Here is a 24,856-nt window from a genome sequence, read left to right on the forward strand (position 1 = left end):
CTGTGGGAAGTGCAAATAAAAGATCCCTTGCTGCCAATCGGAAGAGTAGCCCATGTAGTGGCGACAGCGGGTTTCCTCTCAAAATATATGTGGTCCTTAACCATATGTCTGACGCCATATAACCGTAAATAAAATGTGTTGAGTGCGTCGTTAAATAAAACACTTCTTTCTTTCTGTACAAGTCAAAATATTAGGTATTTTCTTGATGCTGGTATATTATGTTACAGAGGGTATTACATGCACGTCACATGTGTTTTTATTATTTCTACATGTAGCCGTGGAGCGCGCTGACCTGATTGCTCGCCAGGCAAACATCATCGCGGCGCTCACCGTGGAGGTGCTCAAAGGAACATCGAAAGCTTTTGACGAACGTGAGTAGTCTCCCTTCACTGATCTTACTGACTGAACCATGAATGAACGGATACAACTAACCTCGGTGGTGTCGTGCTTAAGCCATCGAACTTAAGTTTGTTAGGTACAGGGTTCGCAGCCCGATACCGGCTCTCACCCAGAGCGAGTTTTAACCACTACACCCTCTTCTCTCTAACCACAAACAACTAACAATTAACCCACTGTCCTGGACAGACAACCTAAATAGCTGAGGTTTGTGCTTGAACCTTAATTGGATATAAGCACGAAAATAAGTTGAAATGAAATACATGGATACTTTATGGGCAGATGGATGTTAGTGACTAAATGAATAAACTCTTGAATAAATGGATGGATGGATGGATGGATGGATGTTAGTGACTAAATGAATAAATTGTTGAATAAATGGATGTATGGATGGATGTATAGTATAGGTGGATGGGTGGGTAGGTGGATGGATGGATGGATGGATGCATTAATCGATTGGGGAAGGATCACTTCATAATTAATTGAATCAACAAGTCGTTCACTCAACCAATAGGTCAACAAACCAATCAACTTTTCAACCAACCAATTAACCCATGAACCACCTAACGAGTCAGTCATTCGGTCAATCAACCAGTCAATCGGCCAATCAGAACAGAACAGAACTTTATTACGCCCAGGCCGTTACACAACGGCATAAGAGGAACATGATACGTAAACTGTAGTGACAAGATAGGGTTTACAGGAGACAATAGTACAATAGTATTAATATAAATGCAATGAAATAATAAAGACAATAATATAATACAAATGTAATATCACATTGTAATTAATCAATCAATCAAAATTCAATTTATTACACATTAATTATTCATGTTCTCTTTGTTTCAATTATTTTATAGATTTTTAAATATTTTCTTTTGTTTTCACTACTTATGCATATAAAATATACAAAAAGACAAAGTACATATTCTGTATATTTAATTTGAATACAGATATTCACCGGGCTAGACCTCACAATGGACAGATGGAAGTCGCTAAACAGATTCGAGCCCTGCTGCCGCCAGTACATCGTTCTGAAATCATAGGTATGCATACCATGTTTTTGAACTGTCGTCGGTACCTTAGCGCTAGCGCTGTGGTTACGCTACTTGACTTGAAGGTGCTCTATCGTAGTTACAAGCTTAGATATTTGGCTGTTTGTACAATTATTTGTAATAAATAACTGCAACAGGCACGGCGGAGATCGGGGGGGGGGGGGGGAGGGGGGCTGGGTCAAAAAATATTATTGATAGTAAATCTCAAGGCAGAAATGAATTTTACTTGTAGAATGCAGGAAATTGTATTTCAGGACATCTAGTTTTAAAATGTTACCCCTGAACCCCCTAAAACCTTTGCTTTGTGACCTCGATCTAGTCAGCCCCCCCCCCCCCCCTCCCCCCCCAATGTCTACTTACTTCCGCCGTGCCTGTACAAAATAAACGATACCATACATAAAAAAATATCTTTACGTAAATAAGATAATAACGAGATAACAAATCTTATAAAATCCGCAAATCCACAAAATTTAGCAAGCTGACTGGATAGGGCCGTCAGACAGATGAGTTGCACGAAGATAGCAAAGTTGTCGGCAACATATGCTGGAATGATCTCGCGAAGTGCCATGTTACATTTGTTTTTACTGGCACACTTAGTTACTAATTCTTTTATTCAGACATTAAAAGAGAATAATGAAAACAGCATCAAACCATTTGGGAAATAAATAGAGGCTATTTCATGGGTTTTTTCGAATACGATTTTTATGTCAACTCGTGATGTGCGAAAACCATATTTTCACGAATTGCGAAGCAATGAGTGAAAATATGGTTTTCGCACATCACGAGTTGACATAAAAATCGTATTCGGAAAAAACACCATGAAATGGTCTATTTATTATATACATATTTCCTAATTTTTGACAATATCTTTCGCTTCTTGGTAATATCTTTACCTTATCCTATCGAAAACACATAACGTCATGATATATTTCTTCCTATGAAACTTTGCTAAAAAAATGTAAAAAGAAATCTGAATAAAATTGATCTTTATTAACATTTATTTAATAATACTGCGGTGCAAAAACTCCCACAAAAACAAAACGAGTCGAATGCCGTTAAATTCTTACACTTACACCCGATGACACTACATTGTGTCATCATTATTTAGCTTCGTATTCAATTCGTTTTAGATATTTTATCGTAATTGTACTTCGTATCCCTTTTTAATAGGTACAGTTGTTTAAATTACATTTTTTTAATTTTTCAAATACGATCAGATGCATTGGTAATCATTAAACATAAATACGAAGAAACGAGACAAAGGGAGATAATTTAATCATGCACTTTTACAAAAAAGTAAATACGATTTCTATATTTTCACTGTAGCTAAAATACAGTGAAAATATGACTTTTCACCGGATATGACTTTTATGGTTTCCGTAGATCTATATATTTCATTGCCATGTATATAGTAAATAGGCATATTGAAAAGATATAATATTTATTCATGAAGCTATCTATTCTCTAACTGTGAATGATGATAATCTACAGTCTGTGTGTTTGCTTGTTTCAGAGAAGTACGGAGAGCGAGTACAAGATGCCTACACTTTGCGATGTATTCCTCAGGTTCGCTCTGAATAATTTGATTTAAATATTTGTAAACAGTATTTCAACTTGTTGTTAACAGGAGTGGGGGATTTATGTATTAAATTGTCAATAAACATTGTGTGCTGTGTATTACGTTGTTAATAAAACTAAGTGGGACGTAGCCCAGAGATAAAGCGCTCGCTTGATGCGCAGTCGGTCTAGGATCGATCCCCATCGGTGGTCCCATTGGGCTATTTCTTGTTCCAGCCAGTGCACCACGACTGGTATATTAAAGGCCGTGGTATGTACTACCATGTCTGTGGGAAGATGCATATAAACGATCCCTTGCTGCATTAATAACAAATGAAGCGGGTTTCCTTTGATGACTACGAGTCAGAATTACCAAATGTTTGACATCCAATAGCCGATGAATAATTAATCAATGTGCTTCTTTTTGTTAATGAAAGTGAGGGGTGGGACGTAGCCCAGAGGGTAAGCGCTTGCTTGATGCACGGTCGGTCTAGGATCGATCCCCGTCGGTGGACCCATTAGGCTATTTCTCGTTCCAGCCAGTGGCCCACGAGTGGTATATCAAAGCCGTGGTATATGCTATCCTGTCTGTGGGATGGTGCATATAAAATATCCCTTGCTACTAATGCAAAAATATAGCAAAAATTATTTGCAATAGTTGTCATTATGCAAATTTGAAATAGTACCTTTAATACCGGTATAATAGATAACACACTCAGAATGGTTCTTGACAGTTTTGCTCAAAAGTTACTTATACATGTTTACAAATATTTCGTTTTGGAGAGGGATTGGGGGTGGGGTGGGGGGGGGGTTAAACCGTCATCAGAGACGGTCCCTCGCAATGAAATTGACACATGTAGATCAAAATTTGTTATAGTCTACTGTTTACGGACATCTTTCTTTTAATTTCAAGAGTAAACACCACCTTGCACATCAATGTGAACCCAAAAAAGTAAAGGTAGAACATCATTAAATAGGTATTTACAAAAGACATAATCGACGAAAATCAGTTTTATTCTATTTCCGACACTACTTTAGTCAATAAAGGTTATGCGCTATGCTATGCACTGTTAAAGATAAGTTAAACTTTGACATGCAGTTTCATTTCCTTCTATGTGTTGTGTTTTCTCGTGTTACGATGCTATTGTCTGTGTTCTCAGGTACCATGGTTTACGCACTGATATTCAATTTTATTTCTTTTTACGTGTGTTACGATGCTGTTCTCTGTGTTCCCAGGTACATGGCATCTCCCTCGACACCGTCGTCTGGGTGAAGGGGATTCTTAACACGGAAATCAACAGCGCCACGGACAACCCAGTATCCATTTTAACTCGTAATGTTTATCATACTGATTTTAATCATCAGTCAAATTGATGTGTACTATTTCAGCAATAGTAACCCATATATTTGTTGTTTACAATACCTTAACCATTAACAGTTGGTATTTCCTGATAAAAGTGAGGCCAAAATCATCTCTGGCGGGAATTTTCACGGAGAGTATCCATCGAAGGTAATGAATGTAATTTTAATAGTAAAACATATCAATATTCACACATACTTGAACAACAAAAAGAAACGCGAATATTTTACAGTAATTAATTTATTGATAAAATTATTTCGATAAACAGACTATCAAAATGGGCCCAATATGTTCATAAAACATTGACAATGTTAATAGACACAAAAACTAATGAGATTCTAAATGAAATTTAAAATATTAATTTACCCCCCCCCAACCCACAAAACCCCCCCCACAAAAAAACAAAAAACAAAAAAACAAAACAACAACAAACAAACAAAAAACCCACAAAAAAACCCACCAACAAAACAAAAACGAAAAAACAACAAGATAATATTCACGGGTTTTTTGCTGTTCAGTTTACATTGAAAACTCTAAATATACATATCATATTAATAAAGCTTAGCACAACATAAAAAGGTTATTTTATATACTTTAGTAAAAGCATTTTATAATAATATAATTAAATTTTCTTTGCGTCTATACACTTTACGGTAATCTGATTGGTCCAGAGGTGCTAACTTTTTTTGGTTCATATCTCGATGAACTCCAAAACAAATTAAGCCACGCCTACTACCCCCCCCCCCCCGCTCCCCCCCGACTCTCACTACTTTTGTGCAACAAGCCGGATTATTCTGGCTATTATATTTAGATATTTTGAAGAAAACACACGTGAAAGCTACACAAATTTGATACGATAAATTAATGGAAAATGCTATAGCAGAGTAGACATATGGATCTATATGCATTGATTTAAAAACAACAACAAAACAACCTCTTCGCTAATCATATAAGAAACTTCACACCTGTAACTTACTATTATCCTGTTCAATTATTTAGACCCAAAGTTTTTTGCAAATGTTACGTTTATTTCCTATTCGATATTTGTTTTCTTTGCATTTACATGAAAACAAACCCAAACCCCGACAGGTTTTATATACAAATCATCATATAAAATGCACGAAGTTGACTTAATTCCACTTTTTAAAAATCTATGTGTCTTTTCAATGCACGTTATTGTTCCTATAAATAACTAAGGTCATTTGCATATCAAAAGCATCATTCTATAGTGCGTTTCAAACTAATGTTCGGTTCTATCGTCCTATCCGCACAAATCGTAGTATGACCTATATTTAAGAAAATATCTGTAAACATGAAGCAGGCGCGGATTCAGGTGGGGAGTTCAAGTGACAAAACCTCAGTTTGAAAAAAAAATATGTATTAAATATTATAATTATATTGTGGAATACATAAGCGCGCGCGCTGAAGGGAGAGACAGACAGACAGAGAGAGAGAGAGAGAGAGAGAGAGAGAGAGAGAGAGAGAGAGAGAGAGAGAGAGAGAGAGAGAGAGACGTCATTTATGTAACGACGCACTCAACATATTTTAATCTATGGTTATATGGTTATAGGGAGAGAGAGAGAAGAATATGGTATGCATGCGATTGGTGGAGATGTGACCCTCTGCACAACCCCAACCCCACTTAAGGCTTCTTTTGTATATGGAGCGGGACGTAGCTCAGAGGTAAAGCGTTTGCTCATGGTAGGTCGACTGATCGATCCCACATGGTGGACCCATTGGGTTGTGTCTAGTTCCAGCCTGTGCACCACAACTGATGTATAAAGGCTGTGGTATGTGCTATCCTGTCTATGGGATGGTGCATATAAAACGTCCCTTATTGCTTATCAAAATTGCTTATCGGAAACAGTGGCCCATGTGGCGGTAGCGAGTTTCTTTCTTACTGTCATAATGCTCCTTCACCGTTTTGTCTGACGCCACATAAACGTATATCAAATGCGTTGAGTATGTCGTTAAATAAACATTTATCTCGTATGTATGTGTAGTCTATATGCATTTCTAGTCAATTAGTTTATAGGTTGTTAGGTTGTTTGATAGTGAATGATATGGAAATAAATTGTTTTTGGTGTTAAAGAGTTCATGCATACATTAAAGTAATACTCCTGATGGGTATGGAGAAATAACTTAATCAGTCGACGAACTCATTTCTTCGTTAAGGGGGACTATCACAGGGGGTATTTTATTTCTTATAAAACTATTTTGTTTTCTAAAATCTTCTTCGATCTTTATTACATGTTTAACTGCGTCAGAGAAGTGTGTAGGTGTGACAGAGTTCAATGCAAGTTCTCTCCGCACCGTGGTCATTTTACCATCATTATGACGAGCTATGTGCCCTTTGACTTGACTCCAGATCAGTTCTATCGGATTGAGTTCAGAATGTCTTGGCGGCAGTCTTAGACACAAGTGCCCATGGCGTTCAGCAATATCATCAGTAACAAATTGCTTTGCACATTTGTTACTTTTCACAAGTTCATAAAGAACTGGCTTTGTCATGTTACTCTCAAAAGGTATATTTTTGTTTCGTAGCCACGACTGAATTTCTTCCTTTTTAGCGTTTAGTGCAGGACATCGTGTAATCTCAGTTAATTTGTTGTTGTAGCTTGCGTTATCCATGACGATAACAGAAGGTTCTGGTAGAGAAGGCATAAGTTGTTCTTCAAACCATTTGATGAAATTTTCATGATTCATCTCACCATGATAGTCTTCGTCTGTTGTTTTAGCCTCAAAGATCAATGCACAGCCATCTATCAATCCATATTTATCACAGCCAGCATGACAAATAATAAGTCTTTTTCCCTTCCCAGTCACCGAACAGAGTTTAGGAACTCGATCAGCAGCGTCTGATTTCGGCAGGTGATTGGCGGTACTTGTCTGGTCTTCTGGGTCCAGCCCTGCATTAAATTTATTTATAAATTTGGAAAGCACATTCCTGCGGTGTGTGAAGTGATTTGTGTTTATTACTGTGCTACACCTCAGTTGTGTTAGGTTAGGTATAGTATGCTAATATATAATTGATATAATAAAATAAAAATACATAATACATTAGCAAAATTTATTAAATATAATGCACCTACAAGAAAGGGTTACATGTTCTGTTTGTTTACATCTATGTTTAACGGAAAGATTAGACAATGCTGTTACACACTGCAAAACAATAATAACCTTGATTTAGTGAAACAAGCTATAATGGCCTTCACGTAGCCTCAGATCCCAATGTTTTGATATGGAAATGACCTTAGTTATTTATAGGAGAAATAACGTGCATTGAAAAGACACAGAGAGTTTTAAAAAGTGGAATTAAGTCAACTTCGTGCATTTTATATGATGATTTGTATATAAAACCTGTCGGGGTTTGGGTTTGTTTTCATGTAAATGCAAAGAAAACAAATATCGAATAGGAAATAAACGTAACATTTGCAAAACACTAAATAATTGAACAGGATAAAAGTACTTGTAAGTTGATGTTCAACAGCTGTTGGCGAAAATTAAACGGTTCCACCGACAGCATAAATGTTAGACACGTTCCCTTCGTTCACTTTCATAAAATATAAACTAAACACGAATAAGTCAATTCCTTCGAATATAACTAAAACATCCGTAAAAATGCACAGCAGCTAGAGGAAATGACGTCATTTACAAAAAATCACCTGATTCAAATAATAGTGAATGAACGTTCGCATTCTTACGCGACATAAGTATCAATGAAGTTTACACAAAAAATACTACAGGCGTATTTAAAGCTAAACAAAATAAATTCAGTTATGTGTTGTTAAAGTATGCATATAAATTTAATTATAAGATTTGACCGCAATTATTTTTTGGTTCATGCAAGTATGACTTTTGTATGACCCTGTACGCGGGAACATACAAGGTGCACATCGTTTTTTCGGTTCATACTTGCATGAACCAAAAAGTAATTGCGGTCAATTCTTAAATAAATTGAACGCTTTTAGCTCTACATGTTTGTAACAGTAATCACCAGTTTAAGTTACGAAACATATATAATAATGCTATATTTACTTTAAAACTAAATAAAAATGTCTGGTGGGCTAATACAAACGTCACGTAATCTCGTATATGGTATTTAAGTACGTCATTATACTTACTGAACTCATTAAAAATTAAACCAAAATAAGACACATTAAATGATACACTCGCACGCACGCACGCACGAACACGCGCGCACGAAAGCACGCACATACATACACATTTCTTATTTTTGTTTCAGGCACTCGATTACCTTGCCATTGGTATCCACGAGCTGGCCAACATAAGTGAGAGACGTATAGAAAGACTGGTACATCCGGGTAAGCAAATAATGAATGAATGAATGGATGAATGAATGAATGTATGTTTAACGACACTGCACAAAAATACACATCGGCTGTTGTGTGTCAAACAGAAAGTTAAGTATATGATTATAAGAAACCATATAATTATGTAAAAAAACCAAAACCAAAAACAGTGTAAAGAGGAAATAAATTGTGTAAATGCGACATAGAAACGACACGATTGCATACACAATCGACGATTTGATAACTCTGCTTAGTGTTTATTTTCTAAAGTAAACAGTTAAACACTGTACATGTGGTTCCGGGTTAAATTCTATATAGGTCAATAATAGTGGTGAGATACACTTCCCCGTTGCTGTGTTAAAGGGGCAGACCCTAGTTTCAACCCGTGAAATTTTAACACTACGTTTAGTTAATCTACAAACATGTAACACATTTGGATAAAGTTACAATTGAGTGAAACATGAGTCTGTGACTTTAAAATGATGAAATACCCTCCAAAGTAGACTAAAACTCGACTCTATAAGTGTTACTTCTCAAACGCACGTGCGTTTATAAAAATATGAAAAATGCATTTTGTGATATTAAAAACACCAGGATGACCAAAAACAAACTTCGAATGTATGGAAATTGATAATCTAAACCATAAAATGTAAGTCAAGTATGATTTCAGTTATCAAAAACGGCTCTAATAGTAAAAAATATGCCTTAGTGTTTAAACACTAGGGTATGTCCCTTTAAAACTCACAAAAGTAGGACCTGCACTGTAGTGAGAACCCGTTACCTATTAGCATCAAGACCGATGGTTTAAAATAAATGCCACGCCCCTTATACTGGATTCAACAATTCCGAATATGTTATGCATCATGTTATGCGCGATCGGTGTGGTATCGAACACTGCTTGGCCCATTTGGGCTATTTCTTGTTCCAGCCAATGCACCACGACTGGTATATCAAAGGTCGTGATATGTGCTATACTGTCTGTGGGATGATGCATATAAGAGATCCCTTGTGAGTTTCCTTTCTAAGACTATATGTCAAAATTACCAAATGTGTGACATCCAATAGCAGATGATTAATAAATCCGTGTGCTCCAGTGGTGTCGTTAAACAAAACACACTGTAAGTTTTATCTCTCACCTAAATTTGTTTAATGATTTCTTTTTAAATACTGAAATAATGTATTGACATGAACTGTACTGACCAATAACATTTCTGTTTACAGCGCTCAGCGACCTGCCAGCTTTCCTTGTGAAGGAAGGCGGACTAAACTCCGGTTTCATGATCGCCCACTGCACAGCAGCCGGCTTGGGTAAGATACGGATCCCATTTTGTTTCTTTCCTTTCTTTTGTTAATAAAGGTACGTATATCGAGTGATTCATTAACAAGTCTCACCTTTAAAACTGAATAGCGGAAAAGAATACAACTCAGAAATTTGAAAATGCGTACAATACCGGTATATTCTATTGATGGTAACATTTTCATTTTAATGCATACTACGGAATGTAATGTCAGAAAATGTCATACCATTGAAAAGGTAGTGAATATTAGGGCCCATTTTCACAAAACATCGTAAGCCTAGTTTTGCACGTAAACGTAAATGTACGACTAAAACACAATTTTTATTACCATTATAGTAGAACAAATATAGTTTTAAATACACACATTTCATTTTCCTTCGTCATTAAAATGGTCCATCTTCCGTAATGATATAATTTTATGTGTGTAATAGATGCCAAACACGTGTAAATGTATGCCCGCAGACGTAAACTTATGATGTTCAGTAAAATTGGCCCCTGGCCCACAGGAGCGGTATTTGGAGGGGCACAATCTCTGCTGAGAAGGCAAAGTCTCTAGTTGGGGTGTGGAGAAGACAAACCACATTTTAATATTTATGTTAATAGAATATAACAAAACTGTACATTTTCGTCCTCATGTATGTGTATGGGGGGGGGGGGGGGGGGGGGGGGGTACTGGCTCCAACCCAGAGCGAGTTCTCAAGGGCTCAACGGGAAGGTGTAAAGCCACTACACCCTCTTCTCTCTCACTAACCACTAACCCACTGTCCTGGACAGACAGCCCAGATAGCTGAGGTGTGTGTCCAAGACAGCGTGCTTCAACTTTAATTGGATATAAGCACGAAAATAAGTTGAAATGAAATCAAGCAACCAAGTATACACCGTCATTTTCATGCCTTGATCCTAGACATCCGTATTGTTTGACAGTGTCTGAAAACAAAGTGCTGTGTCACCCTGCATCAGTCGACTCCCTGACTACGAGCGCGGGATCTGAAGACCACGTGTCCATGGGCGGTTTCGCAGCTAGGAAGGCTCTTCAGGTCGTGGAGCATGTGGAACAAGGTAAACACTGCAATTAATCTAGGATGACAAAATTCCCTATTAACATGGGGTCCCAGTCAGATATTAAGAAAATCACTAATCTCCTCAATATGGAAATTATCACTAGTAACCGAGGTTGTATTACTGTTGTTTCATATTAAAAGGGTCAAATGACCGAGGGGGTAAATGACCTAATGGTCAAATGTCGGGGGGGGGGGGGGGGGGGGCGAATGTCCTGGGGACAAATGTCCCGGGGGGGGGGGGGGGGGGCAAATGACCCGGACCTAGTAACCTCAGAACTCTGCTGTTCGAGAGCTAGACGGACATTTGGACGGTCATGATCCCTATCTGCCTTTGCCGTCAGAGATAACCCCATAGCGAAAACACGAAAACACGAAAACACAAAGATTCCCGCTCTAATACAACAATAACCCTGTGTTTGACGTTAAATACCATTACATTCAGAAGCGTACGACACGGAGGGAGGTGGGACAGGGGGCGGGTTTGGCCAACTGCCCCTCTCCTAGTGCTCTAGCAAAACCTCAAATTCGGGGAAAATGTGCTAAACTGAGACCTTTTTACCACGTATTTCCATCATTCTACCCTCAAAATTAATTATAATCCATGGGAAAATGCGCAATGATTCGTTTGCAACCCTATATAGCTGTGTAGTAGTAATGCTAATATGAATAAATGTTGTTATCCAGATTCGGGCATTTTCGTTTAATTCGGGCAAAAAGCAGCCTGCTCCCATACAAAAATGGGAGCCCGTACGCCTGTGATTATATTGGTAACTTTTTAGTTCGCCGATAACAGATATTTGACATATTAACCAATAATATGCACACACTACAGGAAGAAACCCGACAGCACCACGTTGTGGTGCTTAAAGGGACAGACCCTAGTTTCAGCCCATGAAAATGCACACTAAGTTTAGTTAATCTACAAACCTGTAAAACATTTGGATAAAGTTACAATTGATTGAAACATGAGTCTGTGACTTTGAAACGGTGAAATACCCTCTAAAAATAGACTAAAATTCGACTTCATCACTGTTACTTCTCAGACGCACGTGCGTTTTTAAAAATACGAGAAATGCATTTTGTGATATAAAAAATACCAGGATGACCAAAAACACTTCGATTGTACGGAAATGGATAATCTAAACAATAAAATCTACGTAAAGTATGATTTCAATTACCAAAAACGGCTCTAATAGTAAAAAATATACCTTAGTGTTTAAAAATTAGGGTATGTCCCTTTAGAAACTAGGGTATTTCCCTTTAAAAACTAGGATCTGTCACTTTAAAGGTACATTATTATAATCACACATGTCGGTTGTGGTTACACGTATGTCACACCTTTCCTTAAATGTACATTGTTATAGTTACACCTGCCACTTGTGGTTACACATTTAATGAGGCTATACGAGTGTTATAGTCTGTTTTTCAGTTTTTATATGTATATAGTAAAGCTTTATATAAAAAAGAAAATTGTTTTTGTTTTCGCCGCTTTTGTTTTAATAAATAAAAAACTACATGGCTGTTGTGCTTTCATTTTAATTTAATTCCATTTTAATTTGGTTTCATGCTTATATCCAAATAAAGGCCAAATCAGGGCCGTAACCTGATCAAAATCCTGGGGAGGGGGCACCACTTTTTATTTAAAAAATGAAACACTATAAAAAATTAAACCCTGAGATGTGTATGCTATTTTCTGGAGTAAAAAAAGGTGAGATTCTCGGGGGGGGGGGGGGGGACAACTGCCCGCCTGCCACCCGGAGGGTACGGCCCTGCAAATATGCTATCCTAAGCACACACCTTAGCTACCTGGGATTTCTCGCTCTAGCCAGTGCACCACGACTGGTATATCAAAGGCCGTGGTATGTGCTATCGTGTCTGTGGGAATGTGCATATAAAAGATCCCTTATTACTAATGGAAAAATGTAGCGGATGTCATCTCTATGACTGTGTCAAAATGACCATATATTTTTGACATCCAATAGCCGATGATTAATAATAAATCAATGTGCTCTAGTGGTGTCGTTAAACAAAAACAGTGTTTCGTTTTTAAATAGCTACCTGGGCTATCTGTCCAGGACAGTGGTTAATGGTTGGTTGTTAGTGAAAGAGATGTCGGAGTAATGACCTTACATCTCCCGGGTGAGCCATTAAAGGGACATTCCTCAGTTTGCTGCATTGTAAGATGTTTCCGACTAATACAATATTTCTACGATTAAACTTACATATTAACTATATTTTCTTGTTTAGAATATCAGTGTCTGTATATTCAATGTGTTTCTGGTCGTCTTTAATATTTGTAAGAAGCCCAAACTTCAAATAATTTCGTACGTACAAAAAATAATATTTTAGGAACTGAAATGAAATTTAACCTAGTACAAATATTAGAACGATCAGAAACACGTTTAATATACAGCCACTAATATTTTATGCAGAAACATATATTTGATATGTAATTACAATCGTTAAACAGTCTCTATTAGTCGATAACATCTCAAAAATTGCAGCAAACTCAGGAATGTCCCTTTAACACTGGCTCTGGTTGGAAGCCGACAGCGCGGTGCGAACCCTGTACATATCAGCATTAAGCCCGATGGCTTAACGACTACGTCACAGCATCTGCGTCGATCTATGTACAGTACAGATTTTATGGCAACCAGGATTGATTATTTTCTCTCTTTCTTGTTTCGCTTTACAGTGCTGGCTATTGAGCTGCTCGGTGCGTGCCAGGCTCTGGACTTGCATCGACCCCTCAAGACCACTGCGCCACTGGAACGAGTCTTCCAACTCGTCAGAACGGTGGCTAAGTATGCACCGTAGTTACTGTTGTCGTCGGTTGTTGTTGTTGTGTTGTGGTTTGTTGGGGGGGGGGGGGTAGTGTCTGTGTGTATGCGTGTGTATATGTGTGTGTCTTCCTATGTGTGTCTTCCTATGTGTGTATGTGTGTGTGTGGTTTTATGTCTGTGTGTATGTGTGTAGGTGTATATGTGTGTGCATGTGTCTCCCTGTGACCACTGTATGTGTGTAGGTGTCTCCCCATCTATCAGAACGGTGTATATGTGTGTGTGTGTGTGTTGATGTGTGTGTGGTGTGTGTGTTTTTCCCTGTGTGTGTGTGTGTGTTCTGTGGTGTCTGTGTGTCTCTGTGTCTCCCTGTGTGTGTGTATGTGTGTGTAGGTGTATATGTATCTGTGTGTGTGTGTGTGTGTCTGTGTGTGTGTGTGTGTGTGTGTGTCTTCCTGTCTGTGTTTCCCTGTGTGTATATGTGTGTCGGCGTCTCTCTCTCTCTCTCTCTCCTCTCTCTCTCTCCTCTCTCTCTGCTCTCTCTCTCTCTCTGTGTTTGTGTGTCTGTGTGTGTGTGTGTGTATTTTGTTAGGGTGAGGGGTCTCAATATTTTGTTTAATGAGTCTTAGCATTAACATACATTTAACGCACACGTAAAAGACAACAATGTTTAACCTAAAAGGACACCTTTTCGTCCCCTACCGGTCCAACCGGAGGGGCCTATAGGTTTCATCTCCATCCTTCTGTCTGTCCGTCTGTCCCACATATAGTTTTCTGGACGTTTGTTTCGCAAGAACTCCAAGTATTGAACTGAATTTTTAAAGTTAACTTTATCATGTACTGTTACAGATTAAATGTGACTTTCACAGTGAATTACCCATTTTTCACAGAGTTATGGCTTTTGATCTTAGGAGATAGCTAAAATGTGTTTTCCAGAATTTGTTTTCGCAATGCCTCAATATATTGAGCTTCAATTTTGTGTATAGCTTAACTGCTACTGTCCAAGTTTGACTTTCATAACAACTTACCCCTATGGCCCTTGAACTCAGGAGATTCGAAAAATGTTTGGTTCTGGTAGGGGGCATGTATTTATTTAGCAGTACTCTCAGAATGCTTGTTCGCCTTGGCCATACTTTTTAAATGGACTATATGGTTAAAGACAAATTCCTTTAATTATTTCTGTTTTCCAGACCCTGGGATGTCGATCGTTACATGGCACCAGATATCGACGCCGTCACCAAACTTCTGCAAGAAGGAAAGGTAACACACACGAATCATTCCATATACATATACATGAAGATAGGTTGTAGCTCAAAGGTAGAGTGTTAGGACGTAGCCCAGTGATCGCGCTCGGTCTGGGATCGATTCCCGTCGGTGGAAGATAGGTTGTAGCTCAAAGGTAGAGTGTTAGGACGTAGCCCAGTGATCGCGCTCGGTCTGGGATCGATTCCCGTCGGTGGAAGATAGGTTGTAGCTCAAAGGTAGAGTGTTAGGACGTAGCCCAGTGATCGCGCTCGGTCTGGGATCGATTCCCGTCGGTGGAAGATAGGTTGTAGCTCAAAGGTAGAGTGTTTTTATGGAAACATATTTTATTGTACAAAGAACAAAAGAATTGGGCACAAGTTTGAGAACTTACGAGACCCTCTTCTATATTCATACAATATACTATATATTTGGCGACCTATATTACATAGCTGTAAATATAAACTACATGTATACATTCAAGGATAACCAGTGTAAGGAAATGTATTATATACAAAAGAATGTGAAGGAAAGAAAAACAAATACGATACAAAATATTACACAAATAGTACATCACATGCAGTTAAATTCGCTATCACATTTACAAATAATCCTTATGGTAATTTAAATAATACTTTATTAATCAAAACGATGAGTTTTTTTAAATATATATTTGAACATAAGTAAATATTTCTTTATTATTGGCATCGCTTAATGTGCTTCTACCATATAACAGTAATTGTAAATCTATTGGTTGAAAAAGCTGTAAGGAATTACATAGAATCAGTCTCTGTTCATATTGTTTACATTGTAAGAAAAAATGGATATTGTTTTCTAATCTGTATCCACAGTTACACGAAGGGTCTGTGGTAAGTCCACATCTGTACAAATCGGCGTTTAAATAGCTACATCCATGTCGTAATCTAGTATGCAATATATGTTCTATTCTTTTTCCACAGGAAAAATAATATGGAACTTTATTTACCACTGGTGTTACTGCTTTTTTTAAACGATTATTGTTTCACACTTTTTAATTGCTAGGCTTAAATTATTCCATAAATCAATTACTGAATAAATAAATCATGATTTTAATAAGCAGGTTCTAGCAAAAGGTGTAGATATGTCCTCCCGATTTCTTAACAAATAAGGAACTCTTTCTTCTAATCTTTGTGGAATACAATTAGTTAAGAAATCGGGAGTCATTCCTTTCATTATTTTAAACATTGTACACAGTTTTTTTTGTTTTTCTCCTTTCACTAAGTGTTGTAAGACCAGTTTCAATATATAGCGAATTACGTGAAGCAAATTTAGGCATGCCAGTGATTACCCTTGCAGCTTCTAGTTGTACCTTTTCTAAATTATCTGCGTTTAATTGGGACGTAGCCCAGTGATCGCGGTCGATCTGGGATCGATTCCTGTCGGTAGGCCCATTGGGCTATTTCTAGCTCCATTCAGTGTACCACGACTGGTACACCAAAGGCCGTGGTATGTGCCATCCAGTGTATGGGATGGTGCATATAAAAGATCCCTTGATACTAATGGAGAAATGCACCTGCCAGTGCAGACGGTCCTTCTCCTCCCCCCCCCCCCCCCCACCTTTCCTGTCTTGGACAGAGAGGCCGGCCAAGGCCGGCAACTGTGCCCACGACAGGCGTGCGCTACAACAGCTTGCTCTGAACGTGCACGTAAAACCCTTTGACCTTGACCTTGAATGGAGAAAATGTAGCAGGATTCCTCTCTAAGACTATTGTCAAAATTACCAAATGTCTGACATCTTGTAGCCGATGATTAATAAATCAGTGTGATCTAGTGGTGTCATTAAACAAAACAAACATTAATGTTTAACTCAGAGGTAGAGCCTTCGCCTGAGGTGCGATTGATCGCAGGATCGATTGCTCTCGATGGAACATTGTTTTATATTGCCTCTATAAAAAAAAAAGTTTGTTTTGTTTAACGACACCACTAGAGCACATTGATTTATTAATCATCGGCTATTGGATGTCACACAATTAGTAATTTTGACATAATCTGAGAGGAAACCCGCTACATTTTTCCATTAATAGCAAGGGATCTTTCATATGCACCATCCCACAGACAGGATAGCACATACCACGACCTTTAATATACCAGTCGTGGTGCACTGGTTGGAACGAGAAATAGCCCAATGGGTCCACCGACGGGGATCTATCTCAGACCGACCGCACATCAAGCGAGCACTTGACCACTGAGCTACGTACCGCCCCTTACCTCAATCAATGCCCGACGACTGGTACATCAAAGGTCATGGTCATGTTACATGTATGTACTGTCTGGGGAAATGTGTGCATGTATATGTGTCAGAGAGAGAGAGAGAGAGAGAGAGAGAGAGAGAGAGAGAGAGAGAGAGAGAGAGAGAGAGAGAGAGAGAGAGAGAGAGAGAGAATGAATGGGTGTGTGTGTGTGTGTGTGTGTGTGTGTGAGAGAGAGAGAGAGAGAGAGAGAGAGAGAGAGAGAGAGAGATGAATGGGTGTGTCTGTGTGTGTGTGTGTGAGAGAGAGAGAGAGAGAGAGAGAGAGAGAGAGAGAGAGAGAGGGGGGGAGAGTGTGTGTGTGGTTTGTGTGTGTGAGAGAGAGAGAGAGAGAGAGAGAGAGAGAGAGAGAGTGTGTGTGTGTGTGTGTGACTATGTGTGTGTGTGTGTGTGTGTGTGTGTAAATGTGTTTTAAAATTAAAGACTTAAATGGTGTATTTATTTAACTATAGCTTCATTGACGAGTTTTAATGATGACATAAATATATTATGTGTTCATGACATATCAGTTTTCTAGCTACGATTTGGACAGGGCAGGGCGCTAATTTAATTGTAGGACATTTTTAACGTGAAAGTGCTGGATATGACTGAATGTTTGACATTGTATGTAGGTACGATGGAAGCACACATTAATTTTCTTTTTATTTATGCTTGTTTTTAATTTACTAACCTGTTTGTTTCGGGGGGGGGGGGGGGGGGGGGCAACCAGTTTAATATATCTATAATGTACTGATTGCATTCTTTTTAATTTACTAACCTGGGGTTTTTTTTCGGGAAAGGGGGACAAACCGTTTGATATATCTATAATGTACTGATTGCATGTATCAATTATTTCAGATCTGGAATGCAGTGCATAACTAATGGACAACAACAGTAGAACCAATAAAACAATTCAAATGCCATGACCATATATTGTAGCCGTGGTACTGAAAACACTATTTCATGGACACTTTTCCACATGACTTTTAGATGTTTTTGTAGCCGAATAACTTCTCACTGGATATAACATTTATTGTGTTATTGTTTATTAATACTAGTATATTATGTCATTAATATCCTATTGTTAATCAGAAATATTATGTAATGATTAATATATTTTATTTTTAGTATATATTCAGGTGTGTTTATTACTATTAATCATGTCAGAACTCTGTTATTCTCGAATGTCTATTTATAGCACTGATGTATTTTATGTTTAATATAATGTAGATATATATATGGTATATTTGAATTCATCTGTGAGCAATACTTTATCAAGAATGATAACTTGAATGAAATATATCTAATCCGATATATGTACTGATGTACCACACACACACACACACACACACACACACACACACACACACACACACACACACACACACACACACACACACACACACACACACACACACACACCTGGGGGACACAGGGCTTTGTCAACGAACCATCCGAAGCCATTTTTAAAATAATAAAACATAATTTAAAAAAACCTCCACAGTTTGTTGACGTTTTAAACTTTAATATTAAATGTTATTTATTTAAGAATAATATGGTATTCATTAAATTTCTTTATAATGGAATGTACGCACACAGACACACACGCGCACACGCATGCGCGCAAACACGAGCACTTATTGAAATTAATGTAATAGAATTGATGATATATGTCAAATAACGTATACTGTTCTCGACTTAATTTTGGAGATACCTGCTAAAATATAAAATATAAAATCGAATACGTAGTTTTTATTAGAAATCCAATTGTGATCGACTAAAACAACGAAATAAACTTTTCTTTCTTTTCTTATTGACGTTATTTTCATTATCTTAGTGTTTTTGGTTTATTACTGCTGAACTATGTTCAAGAATACAAAAGAAAACAATATTTATTTAACAACACGTTAGCACTTTAGCTATAGATATAGCTATTGTGGAACTTAGACTAGATAGTAAGGAAGACAAAACGTTGCCGCCGAGTCGGTAGAGGGCCGTCTTGAGGTGCGTAGGTTGTAAAACCGAAACACTGCGGTAGACCTATTTTCTGATTGTTTTTCCCTTCCCAAACAGTGCCCCACGATTGGAATATCAAATACGTGGTTTTTGCTGCCTTGTACATATAAAAGAACCCTTGCTGTTAATGGATATGTCAGTGAAGAGTCATTGGTTGAGAGAGTAAAACACGACGGGTCCTCGGAGGGTGCTCGATCCTAGAACCTATCTCTTATCAGGCGAGGGCTCTAGCGCTGAGATACCCGGCATATACCGCGCTCCTCAAGTCTGGTTTCACCTCCAACTCGACAATATATCAGCTATGTTAAAATTATACAAGTAAAGAGCAGACTATATCATGCAACTTTTCTTCCTGTGATCCAGTAACTCCTTTCCGATAATTCGAAGTGTAATTACGTTACTGCCCGATAACACCTCCGTTGCTAGCATGATAACTTTGGCATTACTATGTGTTATCAGAAAGAAAGAAAGAACTATTTTATTTAACGACGCACTCAACACGCTCCCAGTGAAGATTTTGTGATAGATGAAAATATTTATGTATCAGAACTAGACAAAAATATTACATTAGGAGAAGTTAGGAATGCAGTTAAACGTCTGAAATGTGATACTAGTCCAGGTTTAGACGGTGCTATGGCAGAAGTCTTTAAGTTTAATGATGATATTTTTAATAGTATTTTATGTGATTTATTCAATGTCATATTTTCGTCAGGTTTTTACCCTGCAGAATGGTCGAAGTGTACAATTGTACCTGTACCAAAAACTTGATGTAAATAACTATCGAGGTATCGTATTGGTGAATGTTATAGCAAAGATATATTCTGTTATACTAAAGGAACGTCTGGAATTATGGTCTGTCAAAACGAACTTACTTCATAACGAACAATTTGGATTTCAACCTGGTAAATCAACGACAGTTTGTATTTTTATTTTATATTTTGTTATTAGCAAATATCTTAATAACAAGGACAAACTGTATTGTGCTTTTATCGATTACACTAAGGCTTTTGATCGTATCAACAGAAATTATTTGTGGTTGAAACTTTAAAAATATGGTGCCAGTTACAAGATTGTCAGATCCATTAAAGCAATGTATGATAACGTACAACTGTTCGTTAAATATAATAAAACACTGTCACCAGCAATTCAGTCATTTGTCGGTGTAAAACAGGGAGAACCACTGTCGCCACTTTTATTTTTACTGTTTATTAATGATTTTGTTAGTTCTATGGATATCAGTGAAGCTGATCCTGTACAGTTTAGATATTTGACACGTTTTACCTTGTTGTATGCTGATGATACTATTCTTATGTCGAAATCGGCCAAAGGCCTACACAATTTACTTAATAGCTTGAATAACTATTGTAACATGTGGCACCTTAGTGCCCCTAATCTTGATCTCTTCTAGTGTAAAGGGCAGCTACTCTGTTTATGACCATGTCTATTACATTTGTAACAGGTACCTTTAAAATCTGGACTCATTCCTGAGACTCCCCATGCCACATTAGATCTCCCACCAGTTGGCTCCTGATACTTAACCTCATTATATACTCTATGTCTAGGTTGATAACCATCCTGAGTTGCCGAAAAACCATTTGAATTGGAAGAACTTTCCTTTATTTCCAATCGTCTTTCCAAATCTAATATTTTAGACTGCAGTTTTTTTAAGTCAGAAGCTGAATACTCTGGTTCATTTACCACCGTATTTACTTTAGAACTTTCCCCATCCAATCTTAAATAACTCTTCATTGAGTGCAATCTTTAAAGCCTCATCCAAGTCTCGCGGTTTTTCTCTTCTCAGTTGTTTTCTAATGTCCCTGTTATCAATAACATCAATGAAATGTTGAACAAATATCTCATTTCTGGTACGGGCATCGGCATGAGGATAAACCTTTGTCACTAATCTAGTAATCCCACTAGCTAGCTCAGTTAAAGATTCACCCTTCCGTCGGGTCCTGTTTTTTAACTGTGCCCAGTATACCCCAATATCTCTTTCTGGATCAAAACGATTCAACAAGGCGGTAACAATGTTACAATAATTCTTTCTATCACTGACACCCAAATCAGTAAATACCTGCAAAGCATTACCCCTCAATTGAACTGCTAGAAACTGGCAAGATTGTTCTTCAGACCACTGATTAATTTCTTTACACATTTCAAATTGAGTGAGCCAGTTCCTGAAACTAGACTGCCCCGAATAAACATCTGGCATAACTATTGGTTTTTCAGTACGAGCCACAGGTACTGTCCTATTCCCCTCATGTATGTGTCTATATGTCATAGGTGTCTCAGGAATAGTAGTCAAAGTTGGTTCATACAAACCATTATTATCTACCCCAACATATTGAGTATCTCTGGTTGGGCCAACACTAGTTTCCTCAACATTATTTCTATCCCTAATTCTTTGTCTAAGTAACCTCGTTGATTGTTCTATCTCTCTCTCCATTTCCAATATCTCATTCATCAAATTTCTTGCCATCCTATATAGAATTTTTTTTTTTTTTTTTTTTTTTTTTTAAACCAAATTTTTCCAATTAGTTCAAATTAATTTTTGTTCTTTTTGCTTATTTCAAATCTATTTATTAAAAAAAAACCCTGAACAGACTACTCATTTAACAATTTAACCCTACTCACAGCGCCAATGAAACGAAACCCAGAGTTCACTTGAAATCATGTGACTCGGTGTTTACAAAAAGGATAAATTCCCACGCCAGGTCCGGCCACCCCTTTCGGTTGTGGACTTCCAAAAGGTTCTACAACTTAATACATTTTATAATAATGGTCTGTCCAGTAATCTAACGACCTGCCACAAGGTTAACCAAAACACAACAATTTTAAAACATTTATTCAACACAAAGACAAAGAGCTCTTAACAAAATACTGTGGACATTTGACAAGTTATACAATAATATTACCCTGAGATTTCCGACAAATATACTTATTTGAAAGTTCCATACCAAATAAAACACCGGTCTACATGAAAACTTATAATATCGGTAATTTAGGCTACAACTCCTATTACAAATAAATTAGTCCCTATCGGAAACTATCAATTTGATTTGAAAGATGATTTACACCAAAATCCCAAAACTACAATTCTTCCATGTTACAATTAATTTCCGCAACAGCCCCTATTGCAAATGTGAATATCCCACATAGAAATTCAACAATTGGTTTGAAAGCCGAATTATCACGGAGTTCACTACACCTCCCAAACCTCAAATAAACATATCGGAAAACAAATAACTAAAATTTGTCTGCATGTTTAGAAATAATATTTCCAAGAAAAATAAATGGCGTGCACCCCCATGCACAACCAACAAAATGACAACAATTCTTTTACTAACAATGTACAACGATTAACCCCATAGCCAGTAATAAAGCATATGGAAACGGAGAGAGAGAGAGAAAGAAACTCTAAAATCTAGGCTTTAACACCCCCTAAAACATTAATTTTACCCAAACCATAATAACTTACGTGTTGACCCTATGAAAACACATCAGAAAGTAAAGTTCCAAGTTTGACCACACGGACAACACGAGGACGAAATCGTATCTCATTGGTTCATCCCAAATAAACAATCATATAAAAATTATTACCCATAACAATTACGCCTAAAATTCACCAAAATATTCTATTATTACTACAATAGTGTATCCAACTAACAAAATTAAAAAATTAATTAAAAGAAAATACAAATAAACATATATATATTTTACTTCCTGTTAAATTACCGTAAAACCTTTAAATATTACCCTACTTAAAATTTTATCTTAATAACAATGAATTCCATGTTTTTATCCCAGCAGTATTATTCAGTTAGTAAACAGTGATTAGTATAGTTAATACAGAAGAAATAGAGAATATAACAAAATAAAATTACAACTAAAAAAAGAAACTAGGACAGAAAAGTTAAATGGATAAAAACATGGTTCATTACATTAACACCAACAAAACTAAAATAATAGTATTCAGTAAAGGTCGACATCCAAAACAGTTGCCTAACGTTTTGTATAATGGTGTAAAAGTCGACATTGTTAACTCATTCTGCTACCTTGGTGTTGATTTTCATTCTAATGGCAGATGTAATCTAATGCAAAAGAAAATATCTGAATGTGGTTTACATCTATGTTTAAGCTGTTTAACATTTTTGAAAACATTAACGTTAATATTGTTCAGAAGAATGTTTTATTTGATTATTATAAAGCCCCTGATGTAGAGCGTGTGCATCTGAAATATTGTAAATATGTCTTATCAGTTAAAAAGACAATACCCAGTGTCTCTGTATATAGTGAGCTGGGTCGTATGCCAATGTTTATTAGCAGATATGAAAGAATTATTAAATATTGGTTAAAGATAGTTTCGAATAGAAACTCCATTTTATATGAGGTTTACAATATTTTAAGAGTAGACGCAAATAATAATATTTCATATAACGGATTGAACTGGGCGTATGGTGTTAAATGTCTGTTGGATAGTCTTGGTCTGTCAGATGTCTGGTGGAGTCAAGATCAAGTGTTGCCTTACTTACCTTATATTAAACAACGGATAATGGATCAATACTTACAAGAATGGAACGATCAACGTCATTTTATTTCTAAATTAAAACATTATAATAAGTTCAAACAAAGTTTTGAGTGTGAAAAATATTTATCTTATATTTCATCACAACAATTAAAACGCTCACTAACAAGATTACGATTATCCTCTCATAGTCTATTATGCGAAACGGGTCGATATCGTAATATACCTTATGATCAGAGATTTTGTATATTATGTAATATGAAAGTTATAGAAGATGAATACCACTTTGTGTTAGTTTGCCCAATGTATAGGGATTTAAGACAACAGTATTTAAGTAAGATTTACAATAGATGGCCAAATATCCAAACGTTTTATAGGCTAATGTCTTGTGATACCCCTAAAATGGTTATTAATTTAGCAAAATATGTACATCTTGCTGTGCAGAGACGCCAGTTATTGTTATAATTGGTTTCTTATCTATTCCTCACAGCTTTATACTTTCATGTATGTTCTTCAACTAGCCTTCTTACTTACTGAGTCACTGACTCTACATTTAATTTGTGTTTTTCATTGTATGTTTGCTATAAGTGTTATGTAATACTTTATGCAATAAACATGTTCAACACATTTTATTTAAGGTTATATGGCGTCAGACATATGGTTAAGGACCACACAGATTTTGAGAGGAAACCCACTGTCGCCACTACATGGGCTACTCTTTCCGATTAACAGCAAGGGATCTTTTAGTTGCGCTTCCCACAGGCAGGATAGCACAAACCATGGCCTTTGTTGAACCAGTAATGGATCACTGGTCGGTGCAAGTGGTTTACACCTACCCATTGAGCCTTGCGAAGCACTCACTTAGGGTTTGGAGTCGGTATCTGGATAAAAAGTCCCATGCCTCGACTGGGATCCGAACCCATTACCTACCAGCCTGTAGATCGATGGCCTAACCACGACCCCACCGAGGCCGATATGTGTTATCAA

The 24,856-nt window shown here is 37.1% G+C and overlaps 1 protein-coding gene across 3 annotated transcripts in view; it reads left to right on the top strand.

Moving 5' to 3' along the window:
• LOC121367945 (histidine ammonia-lyase-like) overlaps positions 1-19,137 on the top strand; it is a 47,546-nt gene extending 28,409 nt beyond the window's left edge. Inside the window, exons 10-20 of one of the 3 annotated variants that reach the window (XM_041492412.1) lie at positions 276-371; positions 1,350-1,442; positions 2,965-3,017; positions 4,245-4,325; positions 4,447-4,518; positions 8,615-8,693; positions 9,903-9,989; positions 10,904-11,038; positions 13,736-13,844; positions 15,011-15,123; positions 15,288-15,537. In XM_041492412.1, the coding sequence (XP_041348346.1) occupies positions 276-371; positions 1,350-1,442; positions 2,965-3,017; positions 4,245-4,325; positions 4,447-4,518; positions 8,615-8,693; positions 9,903-9,989; positions 10,904-11,038; positions 13,736-13,844; positions 15,011-15,123; positions 15,288-15,313 (944 nt within the window). In that variant the 3' untranslated portion in view covers positions 15,314-15,537. Of the gene's footprint in view, positions 1-275; positions 372-1,349; positions 1,443-2,964; positions 3,018-4,244; positions 4,326-4,446; positions 4,519-8,614; positions 8,694-9,902; positions 9,990-10,903; positions 11,039-13,735; positions 13,845-15,010; positions 15,124-15,205; positions 15,247-15,287; positions 15,538-18,186 lie in introns of those variants that run through there. The other 2 variants (XM_041492411.1, XM_041492413.1) reach the window with 2 other exon arrangements.
• The last annotated feature ends 5,719 nt before the right edge of the window (positions 19,138-24,856 follow it).

Source organism: Gigantopelta aegis, chromosome 3 (assembly GCF_016097555.1).
Source record: "Gigantopelta aegis isolate Gae_Host chromosome 3, Gae_host_genome, whole genome shotgun sequence".
Classification (NCBI taxonomy): Eukaryota; Metazoa; Mollusca; class Gastropoda; order Neomphalida; family Peltospiridae; genus Gigantopelta; species Gigantopelta aegis.